General features: G+C 41.8%; 1 protein-coding gene across 2 annotated transcripts in view; it reads right to left on the bottom strand.

Moving 5' to 3' along the window:
- Positions 1-2310: 2310 nt before the first annotated feature.
- wnt4 (wingless-type MMTV integration site family, member 4) overlaps positions 2311-21224 on the bottom strand; it is a 41174-nt gene continuing 22260 nt past the window's right edge. For both annotated transcript variants that reach the window (XM_080462457.1, XM_080462458.1), the window contains exons 2-6: positions 11655-11736; positions 10603-10756; positions 10267-10398; positions 9712-9854; positions 2311-4925 (exon numbers count right to left, since the gene is read on the bottom strand). In XM_080462457.1, coding sequence (XP_080318583.1) covers positions 4455-4925; positions 9712-9854; positions 10267-10398; positions 10603-10756; positions 11655-11736 — 982 coding nt within the window. In that variant the 3' untranslated portion in view covers positions 2311-4454. The remainder of the gene's footprint in view (positions 4926-9711; positions 9855-10266; positions 10399-10602; positions 10757-11654; positions 11737-21224) is intronic.

Below are 21224 nucleotides of genomic sequence, written 5' to 3'. Positions count from 1 at the left end.
TGTTGTGCCATGTGGTCTGCATTTTGCTGTAATCCCCTGTTCGAGCCCGGTGTTCCTGCCTCCGCTACTTCTTCAAGTCCAATCAGGCAGTCTTTGAAACCTGAGCTGCCATTTGGGTTCTTCCCAAAATCAGACCAACGCCACCGGGCTGCCAGCACCGCGGGACACACCGCGATCTACCTCTGGCCCAAGGACTGCATGCATGCACCTATAAACTGTGTTTATGGGTGTCAGGGCTCCGATGGAGGGGCGAGCCCTCTCTTTGGGGTGTTATGGACCGCACACACACGCACATACACACGAAATAGCGACATGATGCAAACCGTGGCCACATAATAACGCAGCAGAAAGACACGGGAAATGGATGCTTTTATTGAAATATGTGTATGCCTGTCAGCAGAGTGTGTGTGCTTGCGTGTGTGTGTGTCAGGATTTGGTGGTGGAATCAGATTTGCACTCTTTCACTTTCCATCTCACTATATTCTCGTGTTCATGTTTATGGGTATTTATTTGTGGCAATCTCTCTCTCTCTCTCTCTCTCTCTCTCTCTCTCTCTCTCTCTCTCTCTCTCTCTCTCTCTCTCTCTCTCTCTCTCTCTCTCTCTGTCCCACACACACACACACACACACACACACACACACACACACACACACACACACACACACACACACACACACACACACACACACACACACACACACGCACGCACGCACGCACGCACACACACATGCACACAGACACGAAAAAAGCAACGACAGGCTTTTTTTACACAGCATATATTCAGTATTAACATACATTCATAGGCAGTATAGTCTTCTTCAGTGTATAAGTCTTTACAGATCTACAGTATGGCTCTATAATGATAGCGCATTATTATAGGGAAGCTTGGCTTTCTGGGTGGTGGTACAAGATGACAATACAGTCCAGACAGTGGCATGGTAAACTCTGTGTGTCTGTTTGTGTGTGTGTGTGTGTGTGTGTGTGTGTGTGTGTGTGTGTGTGTGTGTGTGTGTGTGTGTGTGTGTGTGTGTGTGTTTGTGTGTTGGAGTAAGCGCAGGGTGGGAAGCTGTGTAGGTCGGTGGGGCGAGGGTTGTATGTGCGCTTGGAGAGAAAGTGCTTCATGCATGATGAACATGCTCAGCAACCCTCTGGCAGACCCCTTTGTGTGTGTGTGTGTGTGTGTGTGTGTGCATGCATGCCGTGCGTACACTCATGTTTGCATTAAGCCAGCTAGCATTTGGCAGATGGCAACAGGCAGTTGCACAGACATAGACATCAATAATGTTCATACTGTGGTGAAATGATCACATGAACTAGGAACATTTTGCAGGATGGGGGAAATCATCAATACAGCACAATATTGTTATATTTTGCACATTTGACATGAATTCTAGATATTTACATGAATTATAAAGATCAATATTTCAAATTCAGGTCTTATTTCCTGCTAGTTTGCATATCAACCTCTTCTTCCACATTTCATTAGTGATCTTAACACCGGTACAAAAATGCACCAAAAACACTCAAAACCGTCGTATCAGAAGCTCAGCTGTGTTCAGATCTTGGATAACCTTGAACAGAGTCGTGCTTCGAGCTAGACTTTTCTTTACTGAAGGGTAAAAAAGAATATTGTTTGGTTTGATGCCTTTTTAACGCCTGATTTGAAAGAAAATACAATTTCTCTAACCAAATAATCCTGATGACCTTCACACGTCAGGCTTTTGTACCAGGTACCGATATCGTATTGATATTGTGCCAAATTCGTTTTAATATTGGTGATATAAGATCAGTGGATTAAAAGAGATGTTTTGTTGCACATCACTAATTTATTTGGCTCATTTAGAATTTTTAAACAAGTAAATGGCGGACAAAATGGAGGAAATGAAAAACTTTATTCGCATTAGCCAGTGACCTCGAGTTTAGAGATAAATCCTCTTCACAGATGACGATCCTAAGTATTTCTCTTTCGTCTTTTCAGTCTTCATAACAAACCTCTGAAGAAGACTGAAAAGACAAAAGCATAATTAGCTTAATTGAACTCGATTAAGATCCTTTTCTGGACATTCACCTGAGCAAGTGAGAAAACATTTACAAACTTAAAGAGAACACTTATAGACACCCTTGAAAAAGAATGTAAGTCTGTTGAGATGTTTTGTTGAAAGTACCACCTCACATGAGCTCTTCACTGAAGCCTAATGTTAACGCAATCTTCAGCACCATAGGTTTTAGGTCCCTCTTGTAAACGAGATATTGCATCTCAAGGGACTTTCCTTACAATAAATTCACCAGGTTCTTTTTTTTTTTTTTTTTACTACCAATCAGCCATACCATTACCGCTGTAGTGATGCACCGATACCACTTGCTGATGGATGATAATACTCACTGGGTTGTATCAGGTGATCTTTTACGAGTACTCTGTGTGGTATTGGACCCGATACGATATACTGTACAACTAGCAAGGACTCTTATGTTCTGAACTCTGGAGCAAAGTCACATTGGGACCGAACTTTGAAGACTTCTTCCTGAACGCAGCACAAAACTGGGGATTACCTGTAAATACACTGAACAAAAATATAAATGCAACACTTTTGTTTTAGCTCCGATTTTTCATGAGCTGAACTCAAAGATCTAAGACTTTTCCTGTGTATGCAAAAGGCCTATTTACACCTGTGTTCATTGTCCAGCATGCCAATTGCACTCAAAACTTGAGGCCCATGGTGGAGGTGGGGTTATGGTATGGGCAGGTATATGTTATGAACAATGAACACAGCTGCATTTTATTGATGGCATTTTGAATGCACAGAGCTACGGTGACGAGATCCTGAGGCCCATTGTTGTGCCATTCATCCACGACCATCACCTCATGTTGCAACATGATAATGCACGGCCCCATGTTGCAAGAATCTCTTGCAACATGGGTGCAATAGATGCTCTGGATCGGCGTACATGACAGCGTGTTCGACTTCCGGCCAATATCCAGCAACTTGGCACAGCCATTGAAGAGGAGTGGACCAACAACCCACAGGCCCTGGTCAACTCTATGCAAAGGAGATGTGTTGCACTGCGTGAGACAAATGGTGGTCACACCCAGACCCCCCCAATAAAGCAAAACTGCACATTTCAGAGTGACCTTTTATTGTGGCCGCCCTAAAGCTCACCTGTGCAATATTCATGCTGTCTAATCAGCACCTTGATATGCCATACCTGTAAGGTGGCATGGATTATCTCGGCAAAGGTGAAGTGCTCACTAACTTGTCTAAATCTAAAGATTTAGACAAATCTGTCAACAATATTTCAGAGAAATAGGCCTTTTGCATACACAGAAAAAGTCTTCGATCTTTGAGTTCAGCTCATGAAAAATGGGAGCAAAAACAAAAGTGTTGCTTTTATATTTTTGTTCAGTGTATATTGTTTGGTCTACTTTCTTGTGCACCCATATAGCAATCTTCCGGAAACACGATAAATGGGAAACTTTATCTTAGGGTGCACAATTTACAATTTAATAAAAAGCTTATATATTGCAATACATCACAATATTGTGCGTGTTTCATGGCGTTATGAGGCTTTCAGTGACATCCCTCTCTGGCTTTGACCGCAGGTTTGTGGTTTCCTGTTGCATGCAGTAGCTGTGGATCAGTGTTTGTGTGATCTTTGTTTCTGTGGTGCCCGTCGCCTGCCAGTGCCATGGGCCCAAAGAATAGACAGGAAGGAGCTGACAGTGGCTTTCAACTTTGTCCATCATTACCATGGTCATCCTCCATGTGACTGAAAGACAGTAAGCACGAGTCAGTGAAGAAGCATCAAGGCATCGCAGGGGGGAGGGGTGTAACCATCTCCAGCCTCAGTTTAATGCAGTCGTGTCCAAGCAAATCGCAGAAAAGTTTGTCCGCGACGCATTGCAGTCTGTCATTTGTATTTTGACGGACTAACTGTCTACCTCTCTTTGAGTCCACGAAGCAACAGCAGCAGCGGCGGCGGCAGCAGCAAGAATGAGAGGGCAAATGACCATCCAGCTGAATCCATCTCCAAACCCTCTGACCATCCAGTCTGTCCCTTATTATCTCTACTCCAGTGTCCCCTCCTTCTGTGTCAACCCCTCAGTCTCAACAAATAAGTTAAACATTACAAAAATAAGAAGCATCAATGACAAACCAAGTATGAGCATTAGGGAGGGAGACAGGAAAGACTCTCTACTAGAGAGGAAACAAACTGCAGCTTGGTAGAAAATCCCATGCCTAATCTATCGATATGTTGGCATAATACGGACAGGATGACCTTTGATGTCTCAGCCGCTTCGCCTGTTTCCGTTAACCAGCAGTCGGAGGGTGGGGTGGTATTGAGGAGGAGAAGAGGGAGCCACGCAAGTCCTTCTTGCTCTCTTTTGCCTCTAATCAAGTGGGACTGTGGGGCGCTTGTTCTTTTCGTCAGCGGTGCCCTCTGTGCCGCCACCTCCATCACCGGCACGTGTGGACTTCCACCATTTTGCGGCACTGTTTGCACTTGACGTAGCAGCACCAGTGGAACTTGCAGCTGCACCTGTCCACCACCTCCACCTCCTGTGTCTGGAAGCCGCGGCCGCAGCACATCAGCTCACAGCCGTCAATGGCCTTTGAGGTCCTGTTACACTGGCGGCCCACTGTGCCCAGCATGCCCGGCGTGCGCGGGTCGTAGTCACAGAAGTCCGGACTGGGGTCCAGGTAGACCAGGTCTTCATCCGTGTGAGGTTTAAACTGGGAGTTGCGGGGCACCAGGACTTTAGTGGTGCCCACCTTGCGCTGCTCCACCTCTGTGGCGCCGTCAAACTTCTCCTTGATGACGTTGCCCACTTTGCGGAAGGGCGGCATGGCCTTCCAGCAGGTCTTCACCTCGCAGGAGCCCGACACACCGTGACATTTGCACTCCACACGCATGTGGGACAGGATGGCCTGCGGGGAGGAACTCTGATTAGCAGACAGCAGTTCACAAGCAATCACTGTTTCAACTAGTTTCTTTGGAATACCGCAAAGCTTCATTTGGACTTGTCCTATATGACATGGACCTCCCCCAAGTGATCGAAATCTTAATTGGACTTGAGATAATTTGATGTTTGAGTGGAGGGTGCAGTTAATGTGACTTGTTCTTTTGTTCCTGTTAACTTTGATTTGACTTGTTTTTTTGTCTCTTATGCAATGATTTAAGATTTGACCTTTACTTCCTCTCATTAAACTTGATTTAGGCTAATCCTAAAATAAATTGTACTCAAACATTAATTGGACCTGTGGGTTAACAGTTTCTTGGCTTGACTGAGATGAGATGTGACTCAGACAAGTGTCTTGGTCTGACTTGTTTCTGAATGGCTTGAAAATTGTCATGGTGTACTGGAGTGCATGCTGTGTTTTCCCCTCCCCTTGTGTGTCTGTGTGGTGGGCGGAGCCAAAGAGATTTGCACTGGAGCTGAGCGTCACAACTGAGAGCCATCATCATCACCGCCTCCATATAGAGATCCATCAAACCCAATATTCATCAAATGTAAGTCACTAAAATTTGATGATATAGTTGATTATAATATTCTTCAGGTTTTGTATAAAGCCAATAAAAATACATTGCCAACGAACGTCCAAGAACGGTTTAGAAAAAGAGAAAGTCATTATAATTTGAAAGGAACAGACATCTTTAAAAAAACAGCTTTAATTCCAAAGCAATTGAATAAACTGCCACAGTGACAGGAATCAGTTTATGGAAAGCACTTCAGAAAGAAGTAAAAGAGTCAGGAATTCTCCTGGCATTCAAGAAACACATAAACTCTGCAATGATAAAAAATATGAAAATTAGATTTGAATATAAATAATATGTGATGTTAGATATTTGATATGAGCAAACATGAAAATGATGCTTATCGTCCGTGTTTTTCCTTCTTTTTTATATATTTTTTGTGTATATTGTAAATACTGCACATAGAATGCATAAAAACATCTGTAAATCTGTAAATATTTAGAATGTTGAACATTGTGTAACAGACTGATGTAAAGATATTGAAAGGCAACTAAGGGGCAGATATTATAAGACAGATCTTCTCTTCTGCTCCTTTTCATTCAAAAGTTGTTGAATTGGACGTTTTGTTGCTCAGACTGTTTATTTTAATTTTATTTTATCTTATTTCATTTGATTGAATTACATTTTTACTTTTTACTGAAATAAAGAATCAATCAATCAATCAATCAATCAATCAATCAATCAATCAATCAATCAATCAATCAATCAATCAACCAACCAACCAACCAACCAACCAACCAACCAACCAACCAACCAATTAATCAATCGATCAATATAGTCTCAGGATCATTCTATGCTCGTCGGCAGATCGTCTGTTTACCCTCGGTGGTATTATGCTTGTCCAGCTCAAACCTCTGAAAGGATTCTCTATGCTCCTCTAATCCATGTTTTTCTGTGTGCTCCAAATCCATGCGTGCTGCACTTGGCTCCAGCTGCCTGGCCCCTTCTCACCCCACATGCGCTCCAGTGGTGCTTTGACTTCCAAATAAAGACCTTACTCTCGTTTACTCTGTCTTCGAGTCAGCTTTTGGGTCCTCCGTCCCCCGGAACAGAACAGAAATGACTCTAATTGTTCCTGCATCTCTTAACTCGACTGAGATCTTGTTTTGTTGTTTAGTTTTGCTTCTTTGTCATATATAATTAAAGGTTTGAGTCTTTTATGAAGGTTTAACACTAAATACTAATGATCGAACTGAAAACCCGATGTTGGGCCTTGACCACCATGCTCAGCCCCACTCAGGACAAGGGGGGGGGGGGGGGGCAGGTTGACCACGTTTCTTTGAGAACAAAGAAATATGTGGTCACCACTGGAAAAATTTGCCATTGGTCACGTGACCCCCCACCAGGTGGCCCCGGCCCCCACCTCGGGAGCTGCATCCCTGCAACTCACCACCAGGGGAATCCACCAACTCCGCCACACCCATGGTCTGGAAACCTGAGACCAGCCCAAGGAGATTGGCTGAGATCCAGCCGGAGCGCACCAGGGGTGGGACCATGACGCACAACTATAAAAGTCCAACACGCCAAAATTCAACCATCTCCAAGACGGACTCGCGTTGATCCAGACGCAGAACTTCGTATGGGGACACAAAGGGCCGAATGTTGACTAACACAGACTGGGCCCGAACACCTCCAACTCGCAGGACGAGCTGGAGAAGCCGTGGAAATGTACTTTTTGTCCGTCTTTTCTTTTTCTTCAATGGGACCCACACAGCTGCAAGCCAACTTCGCACCCCTCCAGCCGCGCAGCTTCCTCGTGCCTGCTAACCTGAAGCTCGCTTCTGCACCCACTCGACTCAAAAGACCTGCCCGGTGTTGCAAATCAAAGGATTTTCTCCGGCAACGGAGGCTCGTTCCACCCACCTTCTGACCAAGTAAGAGAGCTGTGTCTGGGCAGAATAGCTAGAATGATGTGCTATTGAGATTGCTGTGTGTTTATTTTGTGCTTGTGAGACTCTGGGATGCTGACCCAGCTCCTGTTGATAACTGCTGGACTCTAGTGTTAGCAGAACACCCGTTCGCGCGCGCGCCCGCGTGTCCGCTGCCGCTTGGCTTATCTTCTCCAGATAAGCTCACATAGCCACCTTAGCATCCGAACCGCTAACTTGTGCCGCTAAGGACAGATCACCAGAGTTCTGACTGCATGTTCCGACATCCAGTTAGAACTCCGGTTCAGAACTGGACCGACAGCGTCATCTGGTCGTCACGTGACCTTGAAAAGCGTCCCCCCAATCGCCACGGTAACGCTGCTCCGCGGAGCACAACCGGGCCGCCATTTTGGCTCTTTCAAACCGCATCAGGGCAGCTATCTTGGATGACCAGACGTTCGAGGTCATTACACCCACTCACATTGACCCGCCGACATCTGCCTCCACCTGGTGGATGTTCGTGGTCATTACACATATCACTCATTACTCCAGACCACAGACACACAGACACACAGACACACACACACACACACACACACACACACACACACACACACACACACACACACACACACACACACACACACACACACACACACACACACAGACACACAGACACACACACACACACACACACACACACACACACACACACACACACTCTTTGTACATCGTGTTTGCTATTTAATAGATTAGATCTCCGTGTTAGATGTCGTTTGCTACTTGAATGTTGATTTATGAAATGATTTCAGAATTATTTATGAATTAATACATTTTGTTAATAAATGCCTGTTAGCTGAATTGAATGCTTCTTGGTAATTATTGTGTTTTTATTGTTGATAGCTCACTGGTTTGTAACAGTCTGTGCTCGGATCTCACACCTTCCTTTATATTTAAGATTGTTAGATTCTTACACAGAAATATTAACTTACTTAAATAAACCTTTTACAAATGAGACTGATATTTTGGTATTAGCTATTTCCAGTTTATCTGGTGGTGCCCCAATTTATTATTAATACATAAATAACAAATTTATGCAAATTAATAAATTTTCATTAATACATTATTTTTGATAATTTATTCTTTTTTTTTGTAATTACTCAATTACTTTAGGAGTTGTTAATGAGTAAATGACCATTTACTTCCATTAATAATTAAAAATTTTCATAAATTACTTCCAGTGATTTATTACTTTCAGTAATCTATTACTTACAGTAATTTAATGCTAATAACCAACCATAAATCCCAACACCGACATTGACTTACAATGGTTTTAAACTGGACTTGAATTGCATTTGTCTATCACTCCAGACTTGTAGTTACTTTTCTATCCTTGTTCCTTGAAGCTCAACTATTGAGTATTCAATAGTCTGATCTTCTCTCTGACAAACCAACTGCAGTCAATGCCTATAAGTTCAAAAGTTAAGGATAGAAGCAATGCATGCAGTGCCACCTTGACTGGAATGGAGTTATTTGCTTGTTTCTAATGTTCTTAAGAAGACCTGACCTTGAAATGACGAGAAGCCTTTTTTGGACACATTTCAAATGACTTCTGACTTGAGTTTCTGAGAGCCTGTTTACACGACAACTTTCAAAGTGAAAATACTTCATTTTTGCATTTGCAAGGTTTCGTTTTTTACGTGGCATGAAACTATGTCTGTTTACATAGAAAAGCTGAAAATGATGTAGTTAGCATGTAGGACAAGTAGTGGGTGGTTTGTTTTTGTAATGAAACGTCACACACATGCAGCAGAGAACAATATGCTATAAACACTCATAATGGAAGCACGTGGGCATTCATATGGACAGATGGTTTGTTATTTCAGTGACTGACGACTATAAAACCACCAAGTCCCAGGAGAAGATGGACGGGGAGTCATGACATTGTAGTGGAAACATTGTTCATATTGTCCATCTACTGAGCATGTGCAGAATAACAATTTACTATGGCCGTGGCACGCATGTGCAGTAGCAGTGTTTCCGAAAAATTGTGTTTTCTTATTTTGTATGGAGACAAAGTCTTTTCAAAAAGTTCCACCTTGGGAGACATTTTCAGAAAGTTGCATTTTCAGTTTGACCGATCACCATTGTCGTGTGAACAGACACCCAAAACGTGATGAGAGATTTTCATTTTCACTTGAAAACATTATGTAAATGTGGCTTTATAACCATTATAAATTCACAAATTTACAAGATGGTCAAATCATTTTTTATCTCTATTATCTTGGCCCAACTGAGAGCAGGGCCTCACCTTTCTCCCAGCCTCGTTGTTGTGCAGGTTCATGAGAGCCCGGCTTGAAGATTGGCCTTTACTTCTCTCCCGCACATCCACAAAGGACTGGGAGAAGGCCACTCCGTAGGCGATGTTGTCGCTGCAGCCGGACCACTGGAACCCTGAATCAAGACATCGAGAATCATTCATGTAAACTTTCATAACAACTTAAACGTAGTGCAATTCTTTTCAAATATTTTGCAACAACTCTTGTTCGTTTCGCCACTGAAAAATTGATGAACGAAAGAAAAGCACCCTTGAGAGTTTAACCCACAATGGAGGCTGTGAAACCGCATGAAGAAAACACTGGAGTGTCTAATAATCTTTCAAATTTAATAGTGATTTGAAATATTCCTCTTTTTCTTGCCTGTACTAGGTCAGCAGGCCCATTCGCTTCCTGTGTGTGTGTGTGTGTGTGTGTGTGTGTGTGTGTGTGTGTGTGTGTGTGTGTGTGTGTGTGTGTGTGTGTGTGTGTGTGTGTGTGTGTGTGTGTGTGTGTGAGGAAAAGTAAGAGAGAGAGAGAGAGAGACCTACCTTCTGGACTGACTCCATGTACATTGTGGTCACAGCCACATTTTTCCAGCTCTCCGCTGCTGCAGGCCCTCGTGACCGCAAACGCCACACTGGCTGCTGAGATGGCATACACAAAGGCCGCCTCACGAGTGCCTAACACACACAGTCACAGGCACACGGTGTCATATTGTTTCACCGTGCAAATGAAAAGCAATTGTAACTCCACAATGAGTCTGTAGGGAAAGCCTGGACACATGGAGACAAGCTCAGACAATCCACAGTGAAAGCGACATCCAGCTTTGATAGAGAGGCTGAAAAAAACACTTTGTCACGTCAGTGTGTCTCTTAAAGTCTTACCCTGCGTGACCACTTTGCCGAACACAGGCATGGACTCAAGAGTGGAGCAATTCCATCGGCGGTTGCGAAACTGGAACTGACACTCGTCTATCGCCAGCTGAGCTCCACGACGCACCGCATCCATCACCTCCACGCTGCGCTTACAGATCTGAACCTAGACAATTTAGGAACAGACATGAGCACAGACCAAAAAGTGCAGTAATACTGAAGGTACTGTTCAAGAAAAAGAACCCGTTTCTTTTACGCTGGTCCATTACAGGTGAGGGTTATGAAATCTCGCCTGCAGCCGTGGCTAGCCCACTGACATGTGATGACTGTTTGGAATTTCACACCAGCATCATTGTCTTAGGCCCCGTTTACGTGACGTAAGTTTCAAGTGCAAACGTTCGTAATGTTTTGGGCGTCTGTTTACACGACAACGGTGCTCGGAGCCACTGACAGCTTTCTGAAAAAAGCTCCCAAGGTGGAACTTTCTCTGTGCAAACGGGGTCAAACACAACTTTTTGAAAAAGGCTGTTTGTCCTGGTAAATGGAGGCAAATGCAAATTTGACATCAAGCCTTCATTACAATTGTAATATTCACATCAACCTTAATGTTTAGCTTTTTGTGAACGAGTATTATTATAGTGTTAGCATTAGCATTAGCTGAGCTGAAAGCTCTGTGTGGGTCCGTTCAGCTAAAGCTACATCAGGATGTCCACGCTGCTTGTAAGAAAGAAAGATTAATAAACCAACAAGGAAAGAAAACAGCAAGCACATACATTGTGGGCATTACTTGCAGTCAGATAACTTATATGTTGCTATCATGCAGACTGAGTTAAGGAGAGAGAGAGAGAGAGAGAGAGAGAGAGAGAGAGAGAGAGAGACTGTGCAGATCAACTGTTTTCACGTAAAGCTCAATAAAGCTTCACCTTTAAAAGGTGTTATTCCCACACTGTTGGTCAACTTTTAGCTGGCTCTCTCTTTTGTAGTTGATGATTGACAAAAAGTTTGTGAGTGACTTTCTCCTGTACTCTGTACTTCAGTACTCTGCAGTTGGAGGAGTCGCGTACCTGTCGCTGGATGAGTCCTCGTAACCTCTCACACGTCTCCTCATCCCGGATGCTCCCTACTGACGACAACTTGGCCAGGTATCTGCAGGAAGAGAGCACAGGGCAACAATGTCACCTTTCCTCTGAATGCCCCAACAAAGTGGGGGAAATGTTTTCTTCATGGGGGCAGTATGTCCACGCCACTCGATTGGGGCTTCAACCTGGACCAATTCAACAAAGTGAATACATTCAGTGTTGCGCAGTAAATGATGCTCTCACTTGTAACGCTAACCTTTATGAGAAGCAGCGAAGTTGGTGGTGCTAGTTCTGAAGCAGCAGCGATTAATGTATGAAAGTTCTCAAACATAGAATCCCAGTCCACACGAGCCAAAACAATCATTTCTTCTCCCCGTCGCTCTTAAAAAGTTTCCCGTGCACATGGCAAACATCTGTGTCCACGCGACAACATGGAAACTACTCAAAAAGATGTAGAACAAGTGCCAGGCCTATAGGTGGCGCTGTAATGCTGCACAGAAACACACAAGAAACTTTGAAAAAAAAATTGTTTTCAGCGAATTTGCCTGTCCATGTCTTAAAGCCGAGGGATTTCTAAAATTCTCCACTCTGGAAGCCGTTCTCAGAACAACCCCAGTTTAAGGCTTCTAAAACACTGCGCCGTGTGGATGATCGGCCAAAAACGATACGGTTACATGAAACGCCGTTGTTGTGTGGGAACTCGTAAACGGGCTCAAGACAACAAGAAATGCAATATATGCATGTTTCCTTTTGGATGTGTAATCCTCGGTCCATATGTCGAAGTGTCCTTGACCAAATACTGAACAGCAGTTTGACCACTACAATATTTCCTTAATATTCCATCATTTACTACCAATCATCCAGTATTTTATGGAAATAATCCAAACATCAGCTGCTTCCATTGGTGTGTGAATGTATGTGAATGGGTGAATGTTATTAACACTGTAGTGCTTTGGGAGCTGTTAAATTACTGTAAACATGCACAATGTAAGAAAGAATGAAAGTATTTTAATCAGTTGACATACCTCATTATTTCAGACCAATTTTTTTGGCAGCAAAAGTCAGAAGAACGAAAGAAAAAAACCCTCTTGAATGCTGCTACACAAACTGCAGGAACACTTAAACGTTTAACAAAAATCATATCTTTATTGCAGTCTTAAACAACATTATCGCATATCACAAGTTTACCTAATATTGTGCAGAATCAAAAACCCACTGATATCCATGAGTACATTGACAAGCTTTGCTTTTTCTGTTTTGTTTTTTAAAGACTGCACCACTACGTTTCAGCCATCATTGTGTTCACAAAAATTCACTGATTACTTATTTAAGTGTCTCAAAACCTCACCTTGTGAGAAAAACTTGAACTGCAATACTAAACAGGATGTGGGAAAGTTAGATTGCTGACCTTTAACTAGCTGTATTGTTTTATTCATTTATGTAAGAAAAAATGATTTACTAATATATTATTACAACTGTTTCATCTGATTCATCTTATTTCATGATATAGTCAGAGGTGGAAAGTACAGATTTACATTTACTAGTGTTACTGTAATTGAGTAGATTTGTCTGTACTTGTATTTTCTTTTAAAGTCGATTTAAAAGTCAGTACTTTCACTTGTAGTAAAAAGTAAAAGTAGTGATACTACAATTTCAGTCGCATCAGATATGGAGTACAAATTTAATCAATAGATGGATTAAGATATCTAGATATATCCAGTGCATTAAGACGAAAAGTGTCGCATGCTAGACAAAAGTCCCGGTACACTGAGGGGTAAAATATAAAAGTGCCGGTGCTGCGTACCGGTGCATACCGGCCCACTTAAAGCACTGGATTCATCTATGTGTCAAGCAATGTGGAAAACCTATACCTGAGAAGTAGTACTTCTGTTTAGGCCAATTCTTAATGACAGAGGCTTTTTTATCAAACTTATCCCAACAGGAACAGGTGGCAGGAGGAGATTAAACACCAATTTTTCACTCACAGCTGCAGCCTTCTAATTATTAAACTTTAGTAAACTAACCCACTAGACTAACCAAATCACAAAAACACAATCACTTTAAGACTAATAACGGCATTTAAAGTCCCAACAACCCACTCTCCCATGGTGCATTGCAGCACAACAGTTCAGTCTTTGCAATGGGCTCAGCGATCGCTCCACTACTTTTGACAGGTTGAGCACCGTTTCAAAGAATACCATACTTTTGTCTTAAAAACGCTGTGATGGTACCTGAAACTAGAGGTTGGTCTTCTTTGGGTTATTCAGGGAAAGTCTCAGCACTTGTGACTGTCAACCATTCTGAGTTATAGATTTACAGTTTCACTGCCATTGTGATTTAATTTGTAAAGTTGTTCCTTTCATTAAAAACTCCTCCCAGATTTAAATAACATTGTCTTTCTAGTGCTCCTCAGGAGAGACCATTCTCCTGCTGTCAAATAAGTAACTTTTACTCTGCGTACATTATAGATGACTTACTTTTTACTTTCACTTGAGTACATTTTTGGACTGGTAATTTTACTTGTACTTGAGTAAAAGTTTGTTAGAGTAATTGTACTTTTACTTGAGTTGAATATTTGAATACTCTTTCCAGCTCCGGTTATATTATTTCAGATAAAACTAAAATATTCCACATTGTGTCTTGAAGCAGTCTGTATTCCTATTTATCTCAAACGTTTAGGGACTCATGAGTTTTCAGATATCATAAAGCTCCAGACAGGAATTGGAACAACGTTCTCTCTTCTCTCCTCTGACGTTGTGGGAATGTTCTTGGTGAACATCTGCTCGTGACGGTGCTGAGAGCAGGAACAGTGGCTTATCACTCGTAACACCTCCAGGTCAGGGAGATACACTACATGCACTGGCACGCACACACACACACACACACACACACACACACACACACACACACACACACACACACACACACACACACACACACACACACACACACACACACACACACCGAGTCGAAGATGTGTGAGAAACTGGCATCAGACCAAAGCACTTCCACCCCATGGTCATCTCCCCAGAGCCAGCTGCACCTTGCAGAAATAGTATTGTCTGCGCCACTCCAAGTGTCTTCAGACGTCACACGCACAGACGTTGAGTCTAAAGATTTGAGTTTTGCGAAAACAAAAGATGTGATCATTCCTAACATGCAGTGAAGTCCTACTGATGGCACATGACACATCCTTGGTTTTATTTTATTCTTATTTTTTTTTAAACAAAAAGCTTTGCAAACACTTTAAACACTTTTTCTCACTCCTGATCAGTGGCTCTGCTGAGATTTCTTCTCACATTCACACTACAACTTTTAAGTAAAAAATGCTAAACATCCATTGTGTTCTGCATGCACGTTTACAAAACAATGGTGATCGGAGCCACGGAAAACTTTGTGAAAACGGCTCCCAAGGTGGAACTTTTCAAAATTGCTTTGACTGAAGCCCTGTCCACATGAGTCGAGAGATCTCTCTTCCCAACGTTCCTAAAAAGTGTCCCGTCTCCACGGGAAACATCTGTATCCACGCGACACCATGAAAACTACTTAAAACACTGGAGTACATATGCCGGGCATATAGATGGCATTTTAACTCTGCAACAGATAAACACCACAAACTGAGAAATCTACAAATCCTACATCTGGCCTCATTAAACTGACGAGTCTGCCATTGTTGTTAAGTGATGTCCCGGAGAGGGTCATAGGGTTATCAGGTCGAGAGGTGGGGCAATGACGTGCGTCCATGCCTCATAGCTGAGGGAGCAATTTAAAATTTCTCCACTCTGGAACCCTTTCTCAAAACAACTCCTGTTTTCAGCCTCCTAAAACGCCACATGGACGATCAGCCAAAGGTAGTTTTAGGTAGTTTATATTTTAGGGACCATCTACAAAAAAACATCAATCTTAAAGAAAAGATGCTTCGTGCCATTAGCCATTTACTAGTTTTTATCTCCAGGAACACAACATTATAACACAAATATAGCCTACAGAAACATTAGTAACATTAGTAATAACAATTGAAATTTATCACTTGGATTCCTAAAATTCATACAGAATAAAAGAATACATTATTATTGTTATTATACAATGCCGTTTCATGTAAACACATGAAATGACGTTGTCGTGTGGACACTCCAACTTGGTCGACTGTTCATACGAATGTCCATGTACTTTGCTGCATGTGTGCGTGGTTTCATTGCAAAAACAAACAGCTCCCACTAGTGGCCCTACATGAAAACTACATAGTTTTCAGCATTTCCGGTGTTTGTGTAAATGGACATGGTTTTCAAAAGGTTGCCGTGTAAATAGGGTCTTAGACTGTTGGGAGACCTTCTTCAATCTATTAAGCACTACATTTCTTTTCTTTCTATCCCCTAACCATAACCAGAAAGGCTGAGTCTGGTTCAAAGTCTGACTTTCTGCTTTCCAGTTTGGTTTCAGGAATAGAAGGAGAGAGAAGGACAGAGCAGACAGACAGATTACGGGTCGGGATTCAAACCCTGGTTCAGGTAGGGCAATGGAGTTCTCTATTCAATTCAACAGTCATAAAATCATTGCTGGAAAAACATCTTTCAGGTGGAGACAGGATCATTGTTTCTCCTTCTGAACTGTCTTTTACAGTATTATGACACACAGAGGTACACGTATTTTATTCACCTAACTTAAATCAACCAAAACCAGTTCTTCTGTTTTACTAGGTGGGGGTTGATTCTGTCTAGATGCACGGGAAAAGGTCTGAATTTTCTTTAAAAAACTAAACAAAAAATGAACGCTTAATAACTGAAAATTCCAACAGAATTGACTTTTAGATTTTTATTCTGGACAAGCAGACATGTATTTCCTCAAGGTTTCTCAAGCTTGTTTTATGAGTCTTGGGTTATGAGTTCCCAAGACCACACATACCTCTGTAAAGCCGTTTGCCCATCTCTATCAAGCCATGGCACACTACCAGACTGTAGAAAAGGCCGCTGTCAGCCTGCTGGCTGGGGTTTCAGACAGCACAGACCAACAACAATACCGATGTCTCACAGCAGCTGGAATCAAGCCTTTACGAAGCTCTGATTATTGAACTCATTTTGTCTCAATAACCGCTCCAACTGTTTTGAGCTCGGAGATGGAGTGTGTACAGTTAAATGTGTGGTGGATATCATTCTTAAAAAGGTCAAACGGCTCCTCCTATATTTCGCCCTCTCACCGTACCCTGTCAACAGCTCAGATAACTTCTCCCCCTCCTCATGCTCTTCCTCTTTGATGAGCCTTCCTGCCTCTTCCCATCCAGACGGTGTCAATATTAAAAAACTCATCGCTGTGATAATCGGGTTCTCCACCACAACACCACATCTCAGCCACGCTCGCAAACGTCTACGCTCACGTGGGATTTAAAGCAGAAAGGTTGTGTTTACATGGTAATGTTTTGGACACAGAGTCCCTTTACACAGAAACTGGGTGCTGTTGGTTGTTTTTGTAATGAAACCACAGACACATGCACGTAGAGAACAATACACTATAAACATAAACAATGGGAGTACACTGACGTTGAAGGACAGACGATGAAGTTGGATTATAAATACGGTGACTGTCAACTACAGAACAACCAAGTCCCAGGAGAATCTGGACTGGGAGTCATAACAGTCTGGAGGCAAACGTTGTTGTTATTGTTTATCTACTCATGCATTTACAGAACTATTTCCTACGGCCGTGGTGCACATGTGCAGTAGCAGCGTTTCATAAAAGTTGCATTTTCCACAGAAATGAAGTCGGACCATTTCAAAATGTTTCACCTTGGGAGCCATTTCCAAAAAGTTTTGTTTTCAGTGGCTACGTCATGTAAACGGACACCCAAAATGCAATTTTGTGTTTTCACTTGAAAATGTTGCGTAAATGAGGCATTAAAAAAGTCTTTAAACTCGTTATAGGCCAATGATCAGAATGGTTTGAACTTGAGTTTTGGACTGTTTCTGTTGCCCTCATTATGTGATGAAAATATCTTTTCCATTTCTGGACTTCCTTCACTCTTCAGATGGTCTTCTTGTAAAGCCTTGTTGTGGACATTCTGTGTTCTAGGTGTTTGTCTGTGGTGTGACATTTCAGTTGTCAAAGACCTCGCTTTTTCAAGTGAAAAAAAACTTGTGGCATTTTGGGTGTCCGCTTACATGGCAACTGCACTTTGAGAAACTGAAAATCCAACTTTTGGACAACGGCTCCTAAGGCTTCGAAAATGCTCAGACTCCTTCTCCATGTCGGTGGCAGAATTGTGCTGCTGCGCACGACAGCCGTAATAAATAGCTGTTCTGCAGATGGACAAAAACAATGGCAATATCAAGACAGAGACATCCAAAAAGAAAACACAAAAATCATGTGCTTTAATTTGGAACGTTGTTGCGTAAACAGGGTCAACGTCTCACTGAAAACTCACAACCCGTCCATCGCTGCCTGGAAATGGCTAATCTTTAATCAATACTTGAAAGTTTTTACTTGAAAAAGTCATTTTGGTCACAATTCGCTCAACAATCCCGTTTTACCTCACACACTGCTATCGGTCATGATGTTCTGATGAGGGTCATTGTGTCTTTTTTCATGAACCACCAACAAGTATACGTTCAGATCAAGGACCCTCGATGGTCCACTGTAGGTAGTGGGATTCAAACCTGCAACCCTCCGATCACAACATCAATGCCACCACCATTGGGAGGATACACCTAAACAGTGTAATTCTGACTTTCCTTGACATGTATAAATGAATTTTGGTAAACTGAGGCAGAAAAAAAGCCCCCTGTGGTTCTGCTGATTCTGGTTGCCAGGTTGGGAAACCACTGATTTGATGATGTACATCAGACAGTAGCAACCCTGGTTAGCTTAGTTGGTAGAGCATGAGACTCTCAATCTCAAGGTAGAGGGTTCATGTCCCACGCCGGGCGCGTGCACCACCTGCAGGAAGGTTCTTAATCGGTGCAATGTGATCTGGGTGACAGTGTTCAGACTGACACCTCCGCCACCTGGAAATGGAAAAGCGGGAGAGGATGGATGGATGGACATCAGACAGTCCCTACAGAAAATTTCTGCTCTTGTGATTACTCTAAACAAATTTCATCTACATCATTTTCCTGCACCAACACACAAAACAGGCTATGTCTTCACATTTGTTTTACAGAAAGGAGAAACTCTCCAATTGAATACTGATAAAAAATAATAATCTCAGAATAAATGAACAATAATATTCAGATTTGTTTGGAAAAAGAACAAAATTATCTTAGGTTCCATTTCCATGACAATGTTCCAAGTGAAAAAGAAAGCATAGTTTTTTTGCATTTTCATCTCAGTAAAGTTTGGTGGTTACAGGTTAACGTTTTGAAAACGATATCCGTTTGCACGGAAACGATAGAAATGCTGAAAATGGCGCAGTTTTCATGTTTGGCCACCGCATGTACAAAGAACTAATTACTATTAGTATTTGCGGTGCGCAATAGAAGCATTTCAGAAAAGTTGTGCTTCCCCATTCCCACTATGGAGCGTTTTAAAAAAGTAGGATTTTCAGTGACTGAGCACTGTTGTCGTGTAAACAGACACCCAAAACACAACAAAGGTTTTCCATTTTCAATTGAAAACATTTTCTAGAAACGGGACCTTAGACACCAGGAAATGTTGAACAGCAGAAATAGAAACTCTTTCTCCACAAAGATCAATTTTAATTGCGAAACACCAAAAAATGACAAGTTTTCTTCTGGAAATGGAACCAGGGTGCGATTTGCTGACGGCTTTATAGAGATTAAAGCTACCTCATCCTGAGGTTTAAAAAAAACCCCACAACAAACAAAACAAACAAAAAACAACAACCCCAAAACACATCAAATAAATGTCTTTACAAAGCAAAAGTGAGGTGTAAAGTCTCAACCGATTCACTCTAAAGTCACATACTACACATGTCAAGTCTCTTTAATTTTTGTGCTGCTCCTGACTTAAAAAGAGCTTTCTATTCACAAGATGTTTTTAAACTGGACTTTACTCCAAGAATCAGACCTTCAAATTCTTTTTATTTAATGAAACAGCAGGTGAAAATTCTTTAAGTAAAAAACTTCAAAGAAAGAAAATAAATACAAATAATTAGTAATCGTATGCTCAATTACAAAACATTATATTTTGAAAGACAGATTACTTTATTTACTGGAAATAAATTATGTTTTAACTTTGAACAAACAAGTATCCAACAAAGCAAATTAAAGTAAACATTTGATTTAATTTGTATATTTTAAACCAAGGTAGTTTAACCAAAATACAGCACTGAAATTGATCAAATGCTTTTAAACAGTTTGTTTAAACACAAAATATATACTTTTAGTGGATTTTCATATGAACTACATTTAAAGAAAATCAGTAAGATGTTGACATTTGGCTTTACAAACGAAGTGCATTAAACTTAATGTTTATATCAAAGCTGAATCAACAATTGTCAGGAGATATTTAAATATGACTGCATTGTGGAGCAAACACGGCAGTGTTGCAAGGTGCTTCATCCGGGTTTGTGGAGAGTTTGCACGCCACAGTACCTTCAAGATCAGGAGAGGAACAACATTTTTGCTGCGAGGTGAGCGCTGCCATTGAGTCCCTGCACACCTGACAGGCAGGCCTCTAAAGCCACGTCTCCATGTACTGTGTCTCCGGTTGCATCTAAAGAGGGGTAGGCGGATATTTACGTCACAATTTTACAATGTGGTATTTTTTTCGAGGCTTCTGATTGGCTATCATGGCTTTATGCTTCTCGATACACTGCCCCCTACAGGTTTGACATGCTCATAGCTGCTCTGAACCAGGTGTACATACGGTCCGTGCCAATGAAGATTTATTTTCAAAGGTAGAGGGGGAAATGCTCATTTTGTTTTAAAAACCCAGGTATAAACGTGGCCTTATACCTGGCCTTTCAGAGTGTTGAACAGCCAGTTAATTAGTTTCACCTGATCCTTGTTGACAGTTCAGAGAGAGGCAGAAGCAGCTCACAGGCAGTTTGACAGAACAACAAATACTTTCGTTCAAGTCTAAAAATTTATTTTGAGGATTGTTGGACTTTCTGGATTTTCTAGATAAAAGATATTTGTAGCTTCTGTTTGGTATCACTAACCTGTAGGAGAGTTAACTTTACAATTATAAGTTGTCTCCATTACTTTCAGTTGAAACATTGTGTGTTTCATTTTAATAAGGCTGGAAAAAGGGTCCACAGAAACTTGTCATTCTGATTTGGTCTATTGTTGATTTCATGCCAGCAGATTAAAGCCATTTTGTGGTCCAACAGTTACTAATTTGGCTCATTGTGGGAACCATGTGTTTACCTAGCTTGAAGTTTCAGTGAGTTTCTACATAAAACAGCAAGAAGGTCCTGATGTCAGTTAGAAAGACTGATTCGGCCAACTATGGTTGGTACAGGAAACTGTTATTGCTTCATAATCCACTTATATTTTATCTTCCAAAAGTTGAAGCTGTTACTGCTTTAACAAACAACGTCTGTCAGAGTCATCCCACCATGAGGGGGGTTGTATGAGAATGTTGACCAATAAGCTCCAAAGA

The sequence above is a fragment of the Lipophrys pholis genome (genome assembly GCF_963383615.2).
Source record: "Lipophrys pholis genome assembly, chromosome: 4".
NCBI lineage: Eukaryota > Metazoa > Chordata > Actinopteri > Blenniiformes > Blenniidae > Lipophrys > Lipophrys pholis.
The sequence above is the reverse complement of the archived record's forward strand: the minus strand, read 5'-3'. Positions and strand labels throughout refer to the sequence as shown.